This window comes from Pezoporus occidentalis, unplaced genomic scaffold (genome assembly GCF_034315485.1).
Source record: "Pezoporus occidentalis ecotype Australia unplaced genomic scaffold, CSIRO_AGI_Poc_V1 ctg46, whole genome shotgun sequence".
In the NCBI taxonomy this organism is placed as follows: Eukaryota; Metazoa; Chordata; class Aves; order Psittaciformes; family Psittacidae; genus Pezoporus; species Pezoporus occidentalis.
The window spans coordinates 8873933-8896402 of NW_026915791.1; the positions used below are offsets into that span (position 1 = coordinate 8873933).

The window sequence follows — 22470 nt, forward strand, 5'->3', positions numbered from 1 at the left end:
TTTTACTTTAATTTAATGTAACGTATCGGAGTTTAAACCTTCTTTTCAAAAGGCTTTTGGCCAGGAATATTGTCCTGTCAAAACAGTGCCGGGAAGGAAGAAATCCTTATAACAGGAACATCTCTTGGGCAGCATTTTTAGAAAGATTGCTTTCAAAGCCATGTAACGAGGGAAGAGGTTCCTCCAGCTATCCTGAAGTTAAAGAATGGAACCGAATGTATATTTAGCCTTCTAAATACATTACCATCTGCACTTGACTCCAACAGCAGAAACAGGTCAACAGTAGCACCAGAAATTGCTCAGGTCTCTAGTGAGATCTATAGGTGCCATGAGAACACCACCAGGCTCAGGACTTCTCATAGACTCTTTAAATGGTTTGGGTTGGAAGGGACCTTAAAGTTCATCTATTTCCAACCCCCTGCCAAATCTCACTTTTGCACACATCCATTATGAGACCTCTCAAAGCACTTGCAGCATTCAGGATCCTTCTACCTAAAGGGAAACTGTCCCTGCAGAAAGATGTCCTGGGGAGATGTGGGCTGGAATCTCTCCTCTGCTCTAAGCCATTTCCTCTGTTCCGGCAGGCAGGAGGTTGCAATCCACTGCTCCCTGGCTAGGCAGCTTTTTTGGGAGGAGGTGGGGGGGGGAGGAAGGAAGGACCCACAAGTTCCCAGCTGACAAAGAAACTTGACCTCTAGGCCAACTGTTCCCCTTGCACCCAGGACAGGGGGAGGAAGGATGCCAAGTCCCTTCTCCCCACTGTCAACCAGATTTGGATATAAGCAGCAGCACAGTTGACACACAAGCGAGCAGAACACAGCAGACACCAGCAGCAGCAGGTATCACCCAAGAGAGCTCCATGGGATATAGCATTTCTCTTACAAATCACTTTATTACTGGGGAGGAAACCTTGGTCTTCTCCCACATCACAGGAAGTAAAGCAACTAAACCACAATTTGCTAACATTCTACACTGAAACTGAGAAAGTTAAATGAAACACTGCTCTTCTGCAACAGTATCAGCCTCCAGGGCCATACCACCCCGTTAAGTGAGGTAGCTCCAATGAATTCAATCGAGTTGCAGTTGAGGTTTGGGGCTTTAAAGTTTCCATCTAGTCCCCATCTCTTGCTCATTCTTGCAGCATGACTGCTCTTAATACAGTGTAAATAAATGTAGATTGCATGAACCCATAAAGGGTAAAGTGTTACCTTGTCAGAATACCTGGAGAAATTAGCACTGTCCCTTGGTTATGGACAAGGACGCTGTCAGGACTGCCAGACCTAGGCACACATGCATGAATGCACACAAAACTCCAGCTACTCAAAGAAGGTAAATGTGGAAGAAGCATCTGCCTCCTTCAACACCAGTTCTCAGGAGATACACCACAGAGTCCACATCTTAGCTTAAAAAGCAAGGAATTAACATTACATATAGTCCAAAACCATATTTCTATACAAACTGGGATGAAAGTGAAGACATTCCCAGATAACAAAGTAGGCCTTCTAATATCATTCATTCATTTTAGAATAAACTGTTTCAAAAGCTGCATGGTGCTTTAGGCAGAGAAGCTGCTTCTGGAGTCTTTTGATACACAAAGAAAATGATTCTGGCCAATTTCAGAGCACAGGGATTGAAATGTCTCATCACCCTGTCCTTTAGGTCATCAATAACATTAAAACAAAGGCATAACTAAGTATTGATAACTTGGCTGCTCTCAGCAAACCACAATTTTAAACTACAGCAAATGCTGGTTAAGGAAATACAGACATTTTCTACACACCAACTTATTCTTGCACTGATGAGGGACAATGTTTTAACACGGCACAGAGTATTGACCCGTGCTTAGATCCTGCTTCAGGCAGAAAATGAAGCCATACCAAACCTACATTTTGATCCAGTACAGTGGATACCACTTAGCTGCAGTGAGAACTTCACCATGTAAGCAACATAACTGACTTAACATCTGTAGAGCAGTCATCAACTCACTGGTGAGACTTATCTAGGGCAGGTCAACTAACTCCAGCAAGTCAACCTAGAATCAGGCCTGAGCTGCTGCCTGCTTCTCTGTAACAGCAGAGGTTTGACAGGTAACACTCCAAGTAATATTCTTTAATGCAATATGCATTAACCTAAGAGCAGCAGCACCAGAGTGAGTGCTGCACCTGATGCTACTATACTCAGTGTAGCTTTGCAAGTGACTTACATGGTGATGACAATAATCTGGGCCCAAATCTTCAGACCAGTTCTTCTGGGTATCAAATCTGGCAGCACAAGACTAATTTTTAGAGACGCTGACATTTCCTGTCCCACCTGAAATCACTGGAAGCTACAACTTACCTGTGCTATAAATAAAACCAGAAAAGAAGCTAAGAATTGATTAGCAAATTCTGTAAGTGATGTTTTTCATGTCTTTGTGTCTCTTTTCCTGCCTGTGGCACAGAGGTAGCAGTTTTAAGCCAGCAGGGATGGAGGAGAACTGTTAATGCTCAGGCTATGGGCAACTTTAACCTGCTGATAAGGCTCATGGCTAAGGTGCCTCCATTGTTTGCCTTTGTTTTGTCTACCTGGACAAGTTTACAGTAAAGCCTGACCACAGAGTGCACAACAGAAGGGAGCCTTGAGCCTCTGTTCCACTAGATACCACTATAATTCAAGTAGTCATATAAATAATGAAACTGATTGCTTCACTGGAAAAGACTTTGTAACCTACAAAGCAACACCCTACCCCTTGGTGAAATGTGTAATACAGCTTTCTTATTTCTGTACACACGGCACATACAGCTGGCTTTACATAAAAGAATCCTGTCTTGTTGTTACTTAGAACACAGATTACTAGCTGGGGTAAAGGGAAGACAAGAGAAGGTGCAAAATTGCTCACTGAACCTTTCTGCTCCAGTTGGTACCTCTCAGATCTTTCATGAGCTTTGTGTTCTTTTAAGAATGATTATTGCGAATGAACTTAAAGCCTGTGATTTAATATCCTGTCACTTCTGAAAACAAAACAGCACTGTCCACATAACACAGGCAGCTTTTGATTGTCACACATCTTCACAATACCATTTCTTCTCCCCATCAGATATTGCAAAGAACTCTGCTCCTGTAAGGCTTCCTTTAAGTCTGTAGCAATGTGATGTCCTGGCTCTGCTATGGGTTTATATCCAACAATGCCCAAAGTGTCTCTTCATGTCCAAACCCCATTAGGTTCTGGATAAATGATCCTAAAGGTCAAGTTGATCCTTGCATCTCTAGAATGATATTCCTTAGGCACCCGATGCTGTGAAGTGAGATTAGGGAAAAACAAACAAACAAATCATGAGCTTGTGTATTTAAAATACACGTAATCAAAGCAGGTAAAAACCCTTCATTTCTTGTGATGGCTTTTTATTAACATTTCAGTAAAGCAAAAGCCTCATGTTCTGACTGCTCAGAGCCACTGAAGACAAAAGATCCTTATAGATTATTGTAGACTTGTTAAATTAAGTTGCAACTTTTCTATATTCCAAGTTCCTGAAGTGATTTTGCTCTTTCCAGCAGCAGACTGCAACCTTCATTGCTGAACTTCAATGCTGGAACTTCTGAGCTGCTGACTCCCATTACATCACTTAGGACTTGAAAGAGAACCCACTGTTTATGTGGGTGCTCTGAAAGAAGTATTAATGGGCTGGGAAACAACTGTGTCACTGGAAGCAGAATGTCCCATACCTCTATGGGAGTGCCTCACGCGTATTGAGAAAACTGCATTGCAAGTAAAGGAGTTCTTACCTGCCAGTCCTCTTGGGTAGCTCCTTCCATCATCAGCAGAGTCCCATGATCAAGTGGGATTTTTAGTCTTTCTACATAAGTATAGTCTCCATTCTCTTCCTAAAGAGAAACATTAGACACTGAAGAAGCAAGCAAGTGCATTTGGTAGAAAACCAGCCCTCTATAGCAGAGCTTACAAAGCTGTGATGGGAGAAGAGGAAAGAGACCTCTTTCAAGAAGTCTAAACCTCTGTCACCATATTCCACAGAGTTCAGGAGCTGATCATTTCAAGGATGAAATAAGCCATTGCAACTCACTACCTGTAAAATATAGGTTAAGTTCAACAACAAGTTCCTACATCCAGTGCAAAGGCTGCAAACCTTTTGGAAACATCCACTCCTGAAATAAACAGTTGTGTGTGGAGACATCATTCTGCAATCGCCACCCTGATTCCAAGAGTTTACTACTTTGTCAAAAATACACATCTTCCTCCTGTTAGGAATTTGTCTTGGTTTGGACATTACCTGTTATTATCATCTGTTAGATGAAGAACTTTTCCTATCCAAAGAAATCTCCTCTTCCTTGTATAACAAGTTGTCTTAAACTGTATCACCACTGAACAAAACAGACTGCTCAAATAGAAGACAAATGGCGAACTTGTTAAGTCTTCAGATGAAGCACAACTCTTTCAAAGCACAAACACTATTTAACTAAGTTAGCTAAGTTTAACTGTGCAGTGGCCAAACTTCATGCAGGTTTGTCTTTTTTATAGCTCATGGCTTGCTGAGAAGCTCAAAATAATGAGGTAAAGTATCAATTACTGGGCAAATTATGTCCTGGACTTAAAACAAACTGTAGGGATAGGGCAAGGGATAACAGGTTCAAACTGAAACAGAGGAAGTTCAGGTTAGATATAAGGAAGAAGTTCTTTACTGTGAGGGTGGTGAGGCACTGGAATGGGTTGCCCAAAGAAGTTGTGAATGCTCCATCCCTGGCGGTGTTCAAGGCCAGGTTTGACAGAGCCTTGGGTGACATGGTTTAGTGTGAGGTGTCCCTGCCCATGGCAGGGGGTTGGAACTTTATGATCTTAAGGTCCTTTCCAACCCAAATCATTCTATGATTCTATGATTTTCAGAACTGGGAGAGTGTGTGCATATACGAGACTCAGATAGAAAGATGACTGTGAATCCTTCGAAATGCAAAAGAGCTCAGTTGGGATCAAACCAATTCCTGATAATACAAAGCATCACTTGATGTAATTCACTCTTTTTTTACACTATTACCCTTTCTGTTCACATCTGGGACTACAAGTCACAGTGTGACAGAGCAAGGCTATTCAATACTGCTGGTGCAGTACTGGCAGCACTGGCTGGCGATTCAGTATTTGTGCATTTCCTGGGGATAGCCAAGGGCTCAGGGCTGTACCAGTGACAAAACTCACTAAGCCTTTGGAATCAGGGAGTCCTGGAGGCACTCAGAACCACCTGTAATAGATATTCTTTGTAAGGACAACGCAAAACATACTTTTAAGCTCCTAGAATTATTAGCAATTTATGTTGCTCTATGAAATGTAAGGTAGAATGCCAAAAATGTTTTCTTAAACTTCAGAGGAAACAAGGAAAAAACCCTCAAAAATAGGCATTATAAACATGACTGGTGATGAAAGGCAGAGTAATACCATTGCATGGCTGTTTCCTATTTCACAGGATTACATCATTCCAGTTTGTGGATGAAGAATGGACTTATTTTTATCTCTTGCTCATCTTGATTAAAAAGGATAAATGATGTAGGAGAAAGCATCCTATTGTCTTAGAAAGTCAGTATGGAAAACCAGTTACCTTCTGGTTTAAACGTGACATCTCTGAGCTTAGTTTTACTTAGAAGAAGAGATTTTGGTATCAGTTGGTTTTGCAGAGTTGGCAAAGTCAGACAAACAGGTTTTCTTGTCTTAGATGTTGTTACTAATACTGTCCATCCAATCTCATTCCAGAACTCTTATCTCTAGAGCTGATGTCAGACAGACAGAAAGCTCAGCTGAGTTTGAGACATCAAGAAGTTTATGAAGGAAATTTATTCTTGACATCTAAAGAAGAAAATACCTTTTTTTCTTTAAATATTGATAACAACCACTGAAAGAAATGCATCAGGTAACTTTTACATGGTCAATTCATAACTCTATATATGTATTACAAAACCAGATGCTTCCAGGAACAGGTCTAGTAAAGCAACTGTTCTGCTTCTTAGTACATGAGAATCTTGAGTTGCACATCAAATACAATCCAAACTTTACACTACCCAAGTACACTGGTTAAAACTTCTTTTTTATGCTTAATTCAAGTAGCTACATTAAATAAGTGAGGAAAGGTCAGCATTAGTTGATGGGAAGCTGTTAATATAAAATCTGTAAGTATTCCTGGATCCCATCAAGGTTAATTTTTCTTAACATGGTATCAAAATCAAGAAGGTTAAGAAAGAGAAAATATCTAGTATAAATCCATATCCATCACCTAAGTTTGTTTCTTAGATCTCAGGCAAGTGTATTGAGATAGCAGCAGGAAGTGGGCTCTGGATAGTGTTATTATAAGGAAAAGTAAACAGAAACATCCTGTAGAAGAATGTATAAATAATAATGAGGTTATACATGCAAATGATGCAAAATTAAGTTTCAAAGGCTAAAGTCAGCTGCCTTCATGGAGAATGCTGGCTCCCAGTCTTCTGCTTTACCTATTACCAAGAAAATTCCCCTTACTAAACTTCTAATCTATTTTTCAGACTTCCTTTCTGCTTGTATCCCTCTTTTCCAGTTTATTCCTCTACCCCCAGCTGTGGGAACACCCTACTCCACAACAAAGTGGTCTCATCAATCAGTACTTCTGCATTTTTACCTGTTTATTCTCACTGCCTCTGATGAAATCCTCACTGCAGCTCTTTACAGATTCTGTAAGAATGATTATCAGTTATATTGCCCTTTCCCTATGTAATCCACTTCCCTGCCTACACAGGACTATCTTTAAACTCCCCCAGCCTTTCTGCAGCTGACCTAGCAGCCTGCAAGCCAGCTCTAAAGCATTCACATCTTCCTCTCTGCTTGTCTATAACTGCTCAAGTCCTGCCAATATTGGTGTAAAACGCCTCCTCCTCTGCAGCCACTGCTGTCTGCAAGTCTCCTGAATGCCAACCTGAAACTTTAATCCTGATCCAGGCCTCTGTTTCTACTGTGCTCCATATATTCCCATGTTCATCTTAAATTAGGCCTGTTGGGACACAAAGGGTTATTTTTCTGCTGTTCGCAAAAGTACTGAGAGATCTTTAACTTCTGCTAAAACAGCTACTCATGGACAGAGTGGTTTAGTGTTTCATTTGAAGGACAGACCCATCTGAAGGCTGATTCTTAGAACATCATGAACATCCTGTTATTATCTAACACACTTGTGAAGCTCCCTCCCTTCCCAGCACTCACCAGTTTCCTTGGTTACAGATGGAAGAAGGGCAACCTGACAGCTGGCTTCCTAACTCCTTCCACAGTTCACACAGCACCTCATTGCACAACTACACCTTATGGTGTCCTTACATATATCTAGACCTCTGTTAGAGAGCAACTCCCAGTGGGATGTGGGAGCTTAGTGAGACACTAAATATCATCCTTCATCCTGAACTAACATTTCAGACTCAGCTTCCAGAAAGACCTCATGAGATAACCTGGCATTGTTTGAGTTGAGCAGAGTAAGTAATACTACAAATGGCAGTGAGACTGTATCCTAAAGACCCAACTTCTCATCTAAGTGAAATCAATACCTGTAGAGTAGGACAACTAAGTCATGTATGAGTGGGACATGGGACCTGAGGCCGAGTGAAGAACAGGACAAGGTCACGATGCAGTGGTGACACATGCTGCGGGCAAGCACAAGAGAGAGGACTTATTGATTAAACCAATACACTGAGTGTGGATTGTGTATGAATCACATCTTTAAACCAAAGCATTCATCTTTTGGTTTCAGTGTAGGCAGGAGCTACAGTGATTTGGGGGGGGGGGGGGGGGGGGGGGGGGGGAGGAAACAAGGAGGCAATAAAAAGTTTAAGTAATTTACTAGAAGCGGAAAATAAAAGGAACCAGATAACTTCACTGAAGGCTTGGATCTACCAAGCAAGCATCCAAAAATCCCTTGAAACCATTTAAAGCAAAGGCAAAACATCAGCTACAACCACACAACTGCTCCAAATAAACAGAAAAGGCAGTATGTAGAAAAAAGAATGCTCAAAAAGAACAACACCAGGGGGTAAAGTTTCTGGTATCATGTTCATTTCCATGAAATCTCCTTAATTCCAGTGGGGATTTTAACTCCCAAAATATACTTGTAGCTTGTTTCACACAGATAAGGCTGAGATCTGAGTAAGAATTATTTCTACTTATTCACAAGGGATGCTTTTTGATGCAGATTCAAATAGGTTGCGTACATCTCTATATGCATTTACCACCTACTATATGATGAACATTCATCCAGTACAGCACTCACCAAAAAGAAAAACAAAGAACTGAACCTTTCCTTCCCCTCACCATTGAACAAACCCAGTGGCACTTAACTAACAAAAACCAAGCAATCAATAGTACTGATTGTCTTTGCAGTTAGAGAAAGAGGATTTTATTCTCTAATAAGTTCAAGATACAATATGGAAAATAATTGCAACATGACAAGAAGTCTCTGAACACTCTGATCTGGTGCTCTTCAATAGCCCTACAAGGCATTACCTGACTTGTGGCACATACTGTTTTGTACCCAGTACGTGATCACATACAGGCAGCCACTTTAGTTCTCTTTTCTTCCAGTAGCATTTATTCACAGTGAGCTTCTATCATAGTATTTTTCATCTTGTATTTTCACTGTATCTTTCCATCTTTCATCTCAAAACACTTAAAAGCACATGAACAGAGGAAAATTAAGGCCTTTGAAACTCTAGAATTTGAAATACTAGAATGTTGGCCCTCAAAAAGGTTTAATTTTGGGAGCATAAGGATTTTTTTCTTTTTTCCTCCTTAGTGAAAACTAACTGTGGAAAACCCGATGGACTGATACAGGCAGATTACAAACCAGGGAGAGCCTGGCTGCCTGTGATGACTGTTAATGCAAATCCCTTTTCCCTAGAGTACATTCCTCTTCCTCTAACTTGCTTTTGAACAAAGTCATGATCAAATATCTATGTTGAACTCTCTCTTAATAAAAGGGAGAATGCTACATTACAATAGAGTATGAAAATCACTTCTTTGGTGGTATGGCCTGAAAGGTTGTAATTTCCATCAGAGTCTCTTGTAACTCCCACTTGGCAAAGCATGGAGTGCCATAGGATGCTCTCTGAAAATTGCAGGCTTTGGGACTCTGCAAAGAAGACACAATGTGTGCCATGTGAACAGTGAGTATGAATTCCCTCAGGCACAAGATGCAGTTAATGGCGATTTATTCAAAGATCACCCTGCACATGGGGATCATACCTTAGGAACAAGTATATCACATTTGCAAAAAGAATACACTTCATAGGTAGGAAGATGCAGAAAGATCAGGTCAGAGGCACTGAAGAAATAAAATGAGGAGAGCTTGAAGGATACATCAATGGAAAATCATCAATCTTGGGAAGAAAAGGGAAGAAATCATGCTGTACAGATCAAAGAAGGCAGCGAGTTATGAATGGCACAGACTGAATTTCCCCCTTTGCTCATAGTGGTGTCTTTACAGAAAATAGAAAACAGAACAAAAAGACACCTTGCTGAAGAACTGGGTTTGATTTTTAAGAGGGAAACTGCAAAGTTTATGTAGAAACCTAGGTGGCTTTGATCCTGATAAATCGAAGGGGAACACATGTACTTCTAGAGGTTAATCTAAGCAGCAATTACAGTTTCCCAGAGGAACTGAGCTTTCCAGCTGACATTGTGTTATCATCACAGCATACTTACTCATGCTTTGCCCAGTGACATAATGCACTGATGCCCACTGACATAATGCACTGGTTATGTGATCTCATGCTCAGGGATTAAATTCACTTCAGACAACGTAATTTACAACTTAGAGAAGTGGTAAAAAATACAGATTATTTGTTTTCTGGATCAAATTCTGACCTTTTCTGTTCACAACTAGCTGACCAAGGTGACTCTGGAGGGGCAGACTTCAGTTTGTCATCATACATTTATGCAATAGGCTGATAATCATCATCTTTCTGCATTACTTACTCAGAATAAATAGCACTATAAGCAGACAGCAAACTTCTTCCCAACATTCTCAAAGCCTACATATGCAGAAAAGACACCTGAAGCAGGATACCCTAAACTGAGGCCTGTATTCACAACCCATGAATGTGTGATTTGATGCCTTTACTTGGATAAATACCAATTGCAAAATCTAAGTTTTTAGTTGATTTGTAAACACAGCATTCCCAAACACAGCATTTTATCTAGAAAGAGTATTCTCTATTGAATTGGCAAGTAATTCCTGGAAGAATACTCTACACATGCCTCTTTATCAAAGTAAAGATCTGTTTAGTCTGTGAAGTAGGATGCGACAGTTATCTAAATCTCCCCTCTGTCAGTTTAAAGCCATTCCCCCTTGTCCTGTCACTACTTGCTCCTACAAGAAGCCCCTCCCCAGATTTCTTGTCCACCCCTTTAGGCACTGGAGCTGCTCTAAGGTCTCCCCTTCAGGAGCCTTCTCTTCTCCAGCTCTCAGCCTGGCTCCAGAGCAGAGCTGCTCCAGCCCATGCAGCATCTCCATGACCTCTTCTGGATTTCCTCCAACAGCTCCACAACTTGTGCTGTTGCCACACAGCTGGACAGAGGACTGGGGGGGGCGGGGAGTGTCTTACTAGAATGCAGCCAAGGGGGAGAAGCAACTCCCTCCACCTACCGCTGACAGTCCTTTTGATGCAGCCCAGGATAAGGTTGGCTTTCTGGGTTGCAAGCACTCACTGCTGAATCATGTTGAGCTTCTCATCAACTGGCACGACCAAGTCCTTCTCCTCAGGGATGCTCTTAATCCAGTCTCTGCTCAGACTGCAGTTGTGCATGGGACTGCCCCAACATTGGGCCCACATTTTCCCTAGACTTTCTTTTATCCTGGATGTACTTATGGCAACTTTTCTTATTGCCCTTACTGTCCCTGGCCAGCTTTAATTCTGTCAGGGCCTTAACCTTCCTAACCTGATCCCTGGCTGCTCAGACAATTTCTCTGTATTCTCCATATTCTAGGGAAAAGAAACATGCTCTTTCCTTCACTCACTCTCAATCTGAACACACACAAGCCAAAATGCAAATATTATTAAGAGGATTTTTACTTACAAGAGCAGTCAGAGCTACTTTTCATCCCACCTACACTATGCATTACACAGTGATGAAGAAAATGGTATCAACTCTTTGGTTCATTTACACAGTGAAAGTCCCCTTCTATCATCACTGATTGCATTTTAAGTAATGCAAAAGGCCCTTATTTGGGCAGAAGAGTGCCCAGCTTGCGATTTCACTGCACATTATTAGAGTGGTCCCATTCCCATCCTCCTCAAGACATCACATTCCATGCAATAGATTTCTGATGCCTATGTTTAGTCCACAGAACTTCACCAGTTGTGCTTTTATTAACTACTATTAAACACTTTTAGTAATTAAGTTATCTAACCAGGGTGAAAATACTAAACATATTTAGTAACTATATTGCTCTCTCAATGTGATAATGAACACTCACAGGGGAGGGTTTCTTCCTCATCTCAAAGGTCCGGGTAGCACCAAAGCTAAGTGAGGCAATGACAGGATTTTTTCCTAGTGATGGCTCATCATCACTGTGCCAGTCTACGCTGTCCTTCTCATTTCTGTAGAGGTTGCAGAGAAGAGAGTTGAAAGTGTAGCCAGTGAACTCTTCAATACGCTCCTTTAGCATGGTCAGCAGAGGATGCCACTGTAATCAGCACAGCAGGAGTAGGGTAAATACAAAGAAAGGAGGCCCTCAGCAGGCAACGTAAGAACATAAGGGGAAAACAAAATATACTGTACTTTAATCACAACAGACTTGAAACCAAACAAGTGCCCCCGAATAATTCTGATTACATTTTCAGTAAAGTTGAAGAATGGGTTTTTCTGTAAAACATGCATGTTACCTATCACTCAATCCTACATCATCTCTTAAAGCTGTGAAGCCAGTCTGCCATTTGTAGTAATGCAGCCAGCCACTCCAATTAACTGATAGGTGAGAAAGTCCATAGAGTAAAATCTGCTTGAACTGAGCATGGATAAACATTGGGAGTCCTTAACTAACACAAAAAGTGTGCAACTCTCCTACGCATACCTGGCTTTTTACCCTTCTGGCCAAGCTACAGGAGTTTAACACAGGGGGCTGATAACATCTGAGTTACCTGGCCATTGCTGATAAGTCACAGATCATCCAGAAAGTTGCAATCAGTGACTAAATGATCTCAATTGCTGCATGTGTTGTCACAGAACAAGAGTCAACAGTTTGCCTAACACTGTCACAGCACAGCCCTCTGTCCCCACTCTGTTGCTTCTTTGCCTAACACTGTCACAGCATAGCCCTCTGTCCCCACTCTGTTGCTTCTTGAGCCCAACTCATCACCTCTTGGGGTTTAGACTTTGACATTCAGTGGTTTTCTCAAAAGCAGTGTCACAAGTCCAGGATTTCATCCTTCCCTCTGTTAACATCTTGCTGTGCCCATGGCCCCCAGCAGCTCTGCACATTCCTGTGCAAGTCAAGTGCAGTGAATCACTATTTAATGTTACAAATCTACATCACGACTTTCCTCTGTCAGACTGCATTTAAGTACTACATAAGTACCTATAAAAGAAGAAAAGCCAAAGCCAATGTAGGCCAGAAGTTTTGTCTGTTATATAAGCAAAAAAAAAATGATCAAGAGAGGATAAAGAACTGATTCCAAATCTCCCAGTGCTTCACAGGCAGAAGAAGGAACAAGCAGCAGGAACTATATCCTAGTATCCACCTCTAATAGTTGAGTCTGCACCACCTTCTTACCATGCTTACCCATTGTTTAAAGGGTTTATAACCTATTGGATACACTGCAGGAGCCTCAACACACTATCTTTCTCTGTTAGGGGTATTTCTAGGTAAGTGACCCTGATCAGAGGGCTGGAGCGCCTCTCCTACGAAGACAGGCTCAGAGAGCTGGGCTGGTTTGGCCTGGAGAAGAGACAACTCCTTAAGGGGAGACCTTAGAGCAGCTCCAGTGCCTAAAGGGGCTACAGAAGATCTGGAGAAGGGCTTTGGACAAGGGCCTGTAGGGAGAGGACAAGGGGAATGGCTTTAACCTGCCAGAGGTGAGATTGAGATGAGCTCTTAGGCAGAAGCTCTCCCTTACAAATGTGCATTGAACAGGTCACACAGAACAATTTGGAGTTTTCTCCAAAGCTACAATAACTCAAAACAAAACTTTAAACTCCAGACAGATAACTTCCTTTTGCCAATGTTGAGCAACTAAATCATGTCATTCTCAGGCAATCCACTCATTAACACTTGTTTTATGAAGTTGTCCACGGTCCACTAGAATCTGTTACTGATTACAAATGAAATGCTAATACTCCAGATAAAAATAGAAGATAGAGGGAATTTTTGTGTCTAAATCTTTGGAAAGGATTTCTCTGTAGATAATAACAGAAGAAAACTGTAAATATATACATACATTTGGGTTTGGCTGCATTGTTATCCTCGAGTACGTGTAAGGAAGTTCCCCATACCAGGAGGTAAGCCTTGGTTCCTCAAAAGATACATCTGAACAATGAAAAACAGGAAAACTTTCTCAGTTGCCTTATCAAAAGGCTTGAAAACTGAAAGATGATGAAAAGATGAAGTTGGAAGGACTGCAGCACCAATGGGTATTACAGAAGCGGAATGCAGCAAGGTTGGACAAGTAATATTTTGTCAAATCATAGAATCATAGAATGGTTTGGGTTGGAAAGAACCTTAAGATCACCAGGTTCCAACCCCCCTGCCATGTGCAGGGACACCTCACTCCAGACCATGTCACCCAAGGCCCCATCCAACCTGGCCTTGAACACTGCCAGGGATGGAGCCTCCTGGGCAACCCATTCCAGTGCCTCACCACCATGACAGTAAAGAACTTCTTCCTTGTATTTAACCTGAACTTCCCCTGTTTCAGTTTAAACCCATCACCCCTAGTCTTATCGCTACAATCCCTAATGAAGAGTCCCTCCCCGACATCCTTGTAGACCCAATATATGTGTGTGCTCTGCTGTGTAATAGAAACCAAGTTAAAAGTACTTTCAACTTATGAAAAGACTATCTTGGTAGCTATTTCTCATGCTTCACAGGTAATATTCTCTATTATATGGTACCTTTATTGATGTAAATACAGATGTTGAAGACATTTCCCAGCCTTGTCCACTAACTACTCTGATACATTACCTTACATCCTTTCCTGACTGAAGAGAAATTTAGCTGTAACAGGTGCCCCTTAGTGAACAAATCCAGAATAGCAGCCTCTTCCCTTCCTGCATACTGTACCTAATAAGCAAAGACAAGGGAAAAGAAACCTGCTCTGCTGGGATTTTAAGTGAGAGAGGCAAAAACTATTCCTGGTGACAGAAACCTCAAAGAACATAGTTTTTGCAACATCACTGTGAGACAGTAAGACGGGATGAAGAGTACTGGCTTCATCTGAAAAAGGAGTGGGAAAAAGAACTGGAGACGACAGGGGAGGCAGTAAAATGCAAATATTTTTAAGACAGGTAATTTTAATTTGGAAAGATCTTATTTAATTGGCAATAGCAACATGGTGCCAAGAATGAAAAATAAGCAGCAGTACTCCTCAGATGCACATCAAAAACCTAGAAGGAAATGTGTAGGAGTGGTAATATGTGAACCGAAAATCAGTGATAAATAATGCATGGATTTTGGTATGGAAGTGACCTGGAATGACCTGAAAAGTTGGTCTACACACTCCTTACCCTGTCTGATATGAGTTCGCTGACCCCAGGGTATGTCTTGGAGGAGCTGTTCAAACATCCAATCTGCTTGTTCTGAGTCAATAAAGCCAGGAATCAAATGAATCCTAAGGAAGAAAAAGATAAAGAAAAGATGGAAGGAATATACACTTATAGAGATGCTTTGATAACATATTCTGTTTTCCAGGACCCCCAAAGGAGCCAAGAATGGCTGCAATGCATCAGATGAAAAGGCAAAGCCCAGTATCTATTTCTGACCACAGCCAAAACCAGGTATGAAGTAAAGAACAGACAGTAGCAGGAGCTCCCGATGACTCTTCCCCTCACCAAACACTTCTAATCGCTTTTTAAAACATATAAAAACCTATGACACCACCAACAGACTACGAGTCTCACAATCAGCCATATACTGTGTGAAAAATGGCTTTCTTCTGCTTGTTATTTACTTCACATCTGATAAATTGGAATCATAGAATCACAGAACGGTTTGGGTTGGAAAGGACCTTAAGATCATCCAGTTCCAACCCCTTGCCATGGGCAGGACACCTCACACTAGAGCAGCTTGCTCCAAGCCCCATCCAGGCTGGCCTTGAACACTGCCAGGGATGGGGCAGCCACAGCTTCTCTGGGCACCCTGTGCCAGCACCTCAGCACCCTCATAGAGAAGAGCTTCTGCCTAAGAGCTCATCTCAGTCTCCCCTCTGGCAGGTTCAAGCCATTCCCCTTGGCCTGTCCCTACAGGCCCTTGTCCAAAGCCCCTCTCCAGGTTTCCTGCAGCCCCTTTAGGCACTGGAGCTGCTCTAAGGTCTCCCCTTAAGGAGCCTTCTCTTGTCCAGGCTGAACCAGCCCAGCTCTCTCAGCCTGTCTCTATAGGAGAGATGCTCCAGCCCTCTGATCAGGGTCACTTAGCTGGAAATACCCCTAACAGAGAACCCTAACCTTAACCCTAACCTGTGCCAGCACCTCAGCACCCTCACAGGGAAGAACTTGTGCCTAAGATCTAACCTAAACCTCCTCTGTTAAAACTTGAACCTATTGCCCCTTATCCTATCACTACAGTCCCTGATGAAGAGATAATCAGATAGCCCTGATTATGGTACTACAGAGCAACATAAGTAAATAATTGCCCTTTATTCACCATCTCCGTGCTACTCACTACTGCCATCCTACTCTCTCTTTTCCAAGCACAAGAACCTTGGAGTACTTAACCTCCCTTATTTTTACATTTTCATATGTGTATTTTGGCTATACTAACCGCAGCACTCAAGAATTCCAGCCACTGTGGTTGGCTGCAGAGTAGGAATGGCACTGACAGGAGTTTACTCTCACATGTATTCAATGCTTCAAAGACACTACAGTAAGGATACATACTAAAAGTACTAAAATCATTATTAACTTTCCAGAAATGTATATATTCCAACAATATATTATGAAAACAAACTCCAGAAATGACAGAATAACCCAGCTGGCTCTAGATCTTTCTCTTCCCAACTGGTCAAAGCTTTTACTTTTCCAACTGGTATAAAAGTTTATTTGCAGCTTGAGAAGAAATGAAGATGAAAGCTTTGAAACAATTGCACAAAAAGTTACTATATCCTTGGTGTTTTTTCCACTATTAATAAAATCCATCAAATTCAGGAGAAAAGGATTAATACTGATATTGCAGCTAAGTCAGCGTAAAATAAAGTGCATTTTAGTTAGGAGGAATCACAGAACAAGTAGGTTTTGTTTTGAAGTGTTCTGAAGCTGAAATAATTAAGGCATAGCATGCAAGCAAAAGAGACAACCCTAAAGTTACCAAATCTGCCTGAAATTAAACGCTTTTGTTAGATTAATTTAAAACAAGTTCAATTTATAGCTAAAAGATTTTGGTATCTCTTAACAAAACAACACAGACATCAGGCACTTGCTAATACAGAAACTCTGATCCTAATTTCAAGCAGCAACTTACTCTGAATTAAAACATGGACAGAGCTCCTTCTCATTATTCTGGACAAGAACACTAGATGCAGTACAACCTGAATGCTAAGCTCATACTCAAAGTAATTCCAGAAGGAGTCTAAACAGAATACACACAGGAAGGGCAATGTGCACCTGCTGGAGTCAAAACACTCTACAGAGTAGGCTTCAGAAAGCTGAGTATCACCACATCCTCCTGCAATAGCAACCAAGTTTCGCCCACTTACCTAGAAATGCCAGTGGGTACTTTGCTGAGCTCATACACACCAGCCTTGCTGAGGATGTAGAAAGGAAAGAGACATTAGATGAACTGACAATAAGAAATCACCTTACACCGAGCAGCATGGGCTAGAATTGCTGTAAGCCTGGCCTATGGAAAATTTTCTGAGGACAGGAGGGGAGGGGAGAGAAGAAAGGGAAAGGGTCAGAGTAATGCAGCAAAGGGGGTGTTGAGGAAGCAAATGAGTTTGTGTGTATATCCTGCCTCCCAATGTCATTTCACTAAAGGCTCAATACACAGTTTTAAGGTGCTAGAGACAAGTAAATGAGGGATGCCACAGGGAATCTAAAGGAGACAACCATACAAGACTGCACCCTGACCACTATGTTTGTGTTTGTAGTCACAGTGAGTAAGAGAACTCTACCTAAACATAATCAAATTGAGGCAAATTTCATTTCCAAAGTCTGTAACTTAACCATACACCACCACACTGTCACACTTCATGACAAAGCTATTCTGAGATGATCCCCGTTTCAACACAAAGGGTAAGTGATCTATGAATAGCTTCACTATGACACTTACTAGCAGCTACTTTTCCAAACCTTCAAAGGAAGTGCTGCTTGAGTTGCCATACCAGCTGTATTCCTGGATAACAGTAATCTCCAGCATAACTTACACAGGGACTGTTCTATGAAAATATATACTGCCAACCAAAAGAGACATATTTGCAGCTCTGTTGATCCAGAATGTCCAATTGTGTGGGGTTTTTTCTGGCTTATAAAGCGACATTAAATCTATAAAAACTCATTTATGGAGACTTGGACTCTCCTTATTACAAACTCAGTTCAGGATAAAAGGGCTGAAAGTCCGCATTACCCACTGGCATTTCTTCCAAAGGCATGGCAGTGGTTAAGTAGAGAAGGAATTCTTCTCCAGTAGATTCCCACTAATTCACAAGATAGAAAACCAACAAAAGGCCAGTTAAGTCAGCAGCATACTCACTCTATCACACCTGCTTCAGGAACTCTGCGCTCTACCTGAAAGGGAACAAGACAATAGATGGTGAATATTAAACATTAAAGTACCTGGCATGCTCTAGTCAAACAGAACTATTTGCCATTTCTAGTGACTCGATATAGCTTTATACTGGTATGTCGAGAAAAACATACCTCTGGACACTTGGTAAGCAGTCATGTCTCAATGACTCCCTCTATGCCCCAGAAACTCCTAAAGGCAGCTATTCCTGCAGTGATTTTTAACAATCAACTGCCCCCTAAAGGACATTAATTTCTGAGTTACTTGGATCATTACAATACTTGCCATTTATCAACTATAACCCCCAAAAATCTTATCCTTACATTTGGAAGTAAAAACCTAGAGCAATTATAGGAGGGATAAACAAATCCCAGGCCTCAGACAATGAGCAAAATGCATGACAGAGCAGACATCAAGAGCTGACACTTGTCTGCACAGGTTGAGATAGCTGGGTTTTGTTAGAACAAAAACCAAGCACAGCAGTTTAATCCAGCCTGGATTATCATTCTGGTTGTTTTAGGGATTTACACTTCTCTTCTCTGAGCTCAGTGCTGAAATGCACGAGCTTCTGAGTCAAGCAAGCAAGAGGGTCAAAATACAGAACTACACAGACACCAAAGCTCTGCCACAGGGAAGAGAGAATCTTCTCAGACCATCTATAATCCTTCCAGGCCAAGAAGACAGCCTTTCAAACACTGTGTCTATAAAACAAACCCCATGCTCCTCCCCTGTAACAAATAAGACAGATATCCCAACTGAGGGAAAAAAAACAAAGAGGAGTTCAAATCCTTGCATCATCCTGAATATTTAGGATAACATATTCTTTTGGCTCTCTGAAAAACAGTAGTTATGAAGAGATACATAATGAAAACAAAGTCTGAGGCTAAAACAAGGGGATGTAACTTTCTGTTTGCATATATGTAAGGCAGTTGCAAACTGCTTGGTAGAAACTCAAAGCTGAGCTCAGCTGAGCTTTTAAATAGCTTTTAAACATGAAATTATAACCTCAAAGTGTGATGATTCCTATCATTTGTACTTAAATAAAGATGAGCTTTTGACCATTATGATGTACTTCTTACCTCTGATGGCTTTTCAAATACAAACTGCTTCTGAGTGCGAGGCTGATCTTTCCTCACCCATGCTGGTCTGGTGTCTGCAGGGGCAAGGTTGCTGGCCACAGGTACCTTGGATGCTAAAGAGGAGAGGAAAATGAAACAAGAGGATCCCATGAAACAGAATTCCACCATACAAAAAAACTACAGTTTGGAAGAACTTGTGGAATCATTCTCTGAAGTATTCTCTGCTTGGCAGAGACTTCGGTCACAGCCAAAACCACATTATGTAGAAATTAAAGCTGCACAGAAACTGGAAGTTTAATGTATATAGAAATAGAAATATATATTATACATATATGTTATTTATAAGCAAAAATGAAATCATCATCTTATCAGAAAGGATGCACCTAGAAAGTTCCAGTTCTACCATGAACACCTATCACAAGCCAGCAGAAATCTTTCCAAGCAGCTAAACCCTCTATGGGTATTTTTGATGTTTCTATAGGTAACAAAAAGGCCTTTCTCTGAGAAAAAAGCTTGTTACAAGATTTTGAAACTAGGGAGAAAGTATGGAAAAGCAACTCAGGCAGATCATTTTATGTGTTTTATTTACACACAACTATGCCAAGTGCAAGGCCCTACAGCTGGGCTGCATCAAAAGGAGCACGACCAGGCAGGTCGAAGGAGGTGATCCTGCCCCTCTACTCTGCTCTTGGAGTATTGGGTGCAGTTCTGGTGTCCTCAACATAACATGGAACTGCTGGAACAAGTCCAGAAGAGGCCACGAGGATGATCAGGGGACTGGAGCACCTCCTGTATGAAGATAGGCTGAGAAAGTTGGGGATGTTCAGCCTGGAGAAGAGAAGGCTGTGTGGAGACCTCACAGCAGCCTTCCAGTGTATGAAGGGGGCCTATAGGGATGCTGGGGAGGGACTCTTCATTAGGGACTGTAATGATAGGACAAGGGGTAACGGGTTCAAACTTAAACAGGGGAAGTTTAGATTGGATATAAGGAAGAAGTTCTTTACTGTGAGGGCGCTGAGGCACTGGAATGGGTTGCCCAGGGAAGCTGTGAATGCTCCATCCCTGGCAGTGTTCAAGGCCAGGTTGGACAGAGCCTTGGGTGCCATGGTTTAGTGTGAGCTGTCCCTGCCCATGGCAGGGGGTTGGGACTGGATGATCTTAAGGTCCTTTCCAACCCAAACCATTCTATGATTCTATAAAAACAGGCTTAAAAATGACCCTGAAGTAAAATTCTTTACTCTGCATACTTCAAAAGATAGGAAAAATGATTTTAATAAATTCCCCTAGGAACAGGTGGAATGAAACACACACGTGTGACAGAAAGCTCACAGGCTACCTGTACGAGGCAAAATGACTTTTTTCAGGGTTAAAAAAATCCAGCTCAGTCTGCAGAGAAATGGGAGGTTTACTGGGTACTGTAGTCTGGGAAGTGGCACAGGGTGGTTTGATCACATTCACAAACCAAACCAGTCCCTGCTGGAGCAGCTCTGCTCTGGAGCCAGGCTCAGAGAGCTGGGCTGGGTCAGCCTGGAGAAGAGAAGGCTCCTGAAGGGGAGACCTTAGAGCAGCTCCAGTGCCTGAAGGGGCTGCAGGAAACCTGGAGAGGGGCTTTGGACAAGGGCCTGTAGGGACAGGCCAAGGGGAATGGCTTGAACCTGCCAGAGGGGAGACTGAGATGAGCTCTTAGGCAGAAGCTCTTCCCTGTGAGGGTGCTGAGGCGCTGGCACAGGGTGCCCAGAGAAGCTGTGGCTGCCCCATCCCTGGCAGTGTTCAAGGCCAGGTTGGACACAGGGGCTTGGAGCAAGCTGCTCTAGTGGAAGGTGTCCCTGCCCGTGGCAGGGGTTGGAACTGGGTGAGCTTTAAGGTCCCTTCCAACACAACCCTGATTCCTCCAGCAAAATAAATCACTTAAACGCTGTGTCTGAACCCCTGACCATCAGCTGCCTCAGCGAGCCGGGCCTCCTGCCCCATGACACCGCGGTCAGACACCTCCAGAGCTCCCTACCCCGCACTCGCACACACGAACCACGCCGCTGTTCTGCTCGGCGAACAAAGCGACCCAAGCTTCCACCCGCCCTTGTAGAGGCTTTTTCGCCTTCACCGGTTACTTTCCGCCCCGGCCCACACCGCAACCCCAGCGCTTCCCTGCAGGCCGGACCCGCTTCGCCGCTGCACCGGCTACAGCGAACGGCACCGAGTCCGGGCCCCGCTCACCACAGCCCGGTGCCGCTCTGCTCCCTACCCGCGCTCCGGGCCTTGCCCGCAGCGGCGCCGGCCCAGCCGCCCTGCACACGGGCCCGCTGCCGCCTCTCCGCCATGGCGCTGCCTCAGCGCCCCGGTGCAGCGCCCGCCCGCTCCGCCGGACCCGCAGCCCGCGCCGGGGGTTCCGCTGCCGGCTGAGGGACCAAAGAACCGCGGGGCCCGGCTGAGGGGGGCCCGGTGCGGGCCTTCAGCCGGTGGCGCTGAGCGGCAGCGGCAGGACCGGCCCCACACACGGGTGTCTCTGCAGTTGAAATTCAAGGTTTTCTGGCAAAACGCGGCACGTCGCGGGAGGAGGCTGCTTTTAACTGTGTAAATTACACCCCTATTTCCCCTTGAGCGGAAAGCAGCAGTATGCATTTGTAAAGGGAAACTAGAATTAGCCGTGGCCCGGTGCTGAACCCCTTCTACAGCAGGAGCAGACACGCTGTGGAACTCCTTCCCCTTATTCCCAAGCAAGGGAGTGAAAAGTCAGTAATTGTAGACCTGAATGTAGCGAGGAACAACAGCGCTTCCCTAAAAGCTCACAGACCTCGAGCAAAGGGAGAAGGCCCGGACATGGACCACCCGGATCAGAGGAGTGACAGCTTCAGAGCGATCAGGATGGCCAAAGCAATTTTGCGAAGCTCAGCCATACGAAAGGTAAGAGAATCATGGAATGGTTTGCGGTGGAAGGGACCTTAAAGCTCATTCAGTTCCAACCCACTTGCAACGAGCAGGGACACCTTCCACTAGAGCAGGTTGCTCAGAACCACATCCAGCCTGGCCGTGAACACCGCCAGGGATGAGGCATCCACCTCTGGGCAACCTGGGCGAGTGTTTTATCACCCTCATTGTAAAGAATTTCTTCCTCACATAGAACCATAGAATGGGTTTGGGTTGGAAAGGACCTGAAGATCATCCAGTTCCAACCCCCCTACTATGGGCAGGGACACCTCACACTAAACCATGTCACCCAAGGCTCCATCCAACCTGGCCTCGAACACCACCAGGGATGGAGCATTCACAGCTTCCCTGGGCAACCCATTCCAGTGCCTCACCAACCTCACAGTAAAGAACTTCTTATATCCAGTCTAAATTTCCCCTGTCTTAACCCATTACCCCTTGTCCTATCACTACAGTCCCTAATGAACAGTCCCTCCCCAGCATCCTTATAGGCTCGCAGCCTGAATCTTCCCTCTTGTAGTTCAGAACCATCACACCTCATCCTATCACAA

The 22470-nt window shown here is 43.2% G+C and overlaps 1 protein-coding gene across 2 annotated transcripts; it reads right to left on the bottom strand.

The window, feature by feature from the left end:
- Positions 1–872: 872 nt before the first annotated feature.
- Positions 873–21375, bottom strand: ALKBH3 (alkB homolog 3, alpha-ketoglutarate dependent dioxygenase). 2 transcript variants are annotated; one of them, XM_062635964.1, is made up of 9 exons: positions 21237–21374; positions 18995–19107; positions 17883–17917; positions 16888–16935; positions 14705–14808; positions 13420–13508; positions 11460–11669; positions 3763–3861; positions 873–3274 (listed from the first exon to the last, which is right to left on the bottom strand). In XM_062635964.1, exons 1-9 carry the CDS (start codon positions 21310–21312, stop codon positions 3182–3184), a joined length of 867 nt encoding a protein of 288 aa, XP_062491948.1. In that variant the 5' UTR covers positions 21313–21374; the 3' UTR covers positions 873–3181. The 2 variants fall into 2 exon arrangements, with proteins under 2 accessions (XP_062491948.1, XP_062491949.1); XM_062635965.1 differs by lacking the exons at positions 873–3274; positions 3763–3861 and adding an exon at positions 7794–8650 and having other exon boundaries at positions 21237–21375.
- Positions 21376–22470: the final 1095 nt, after the last annotated feature.

What these genes read in the sequence shown, in the direction of transcription:
- ALKBH3 (XM_062635964.1), bottom strand. Translation starts at nt 21,312, where the DNA reads ATGGCGGAGAGGCGGCAGCGGGCCCGTGTGCAGGGCGGCTGGGCCGGC. An exon ending in GCGAACTCATATCAGACAGG is followed by an intron (nt 13,509 to 14,704) that starts GTAAGGAGTGTG and finishes TTCATTGTTCAG; the next exon opens with ATGTATCTTTTGAGGAACCA. An exon ending in CAATGCAGCCAAACCCAAAT is followed by an intron (nt 11,670 to 13,419) that starts GTATGTATATAT and finishes TGCTGATTACAG; the next exon opens with TGGCATCCTCTGCTGACCAT.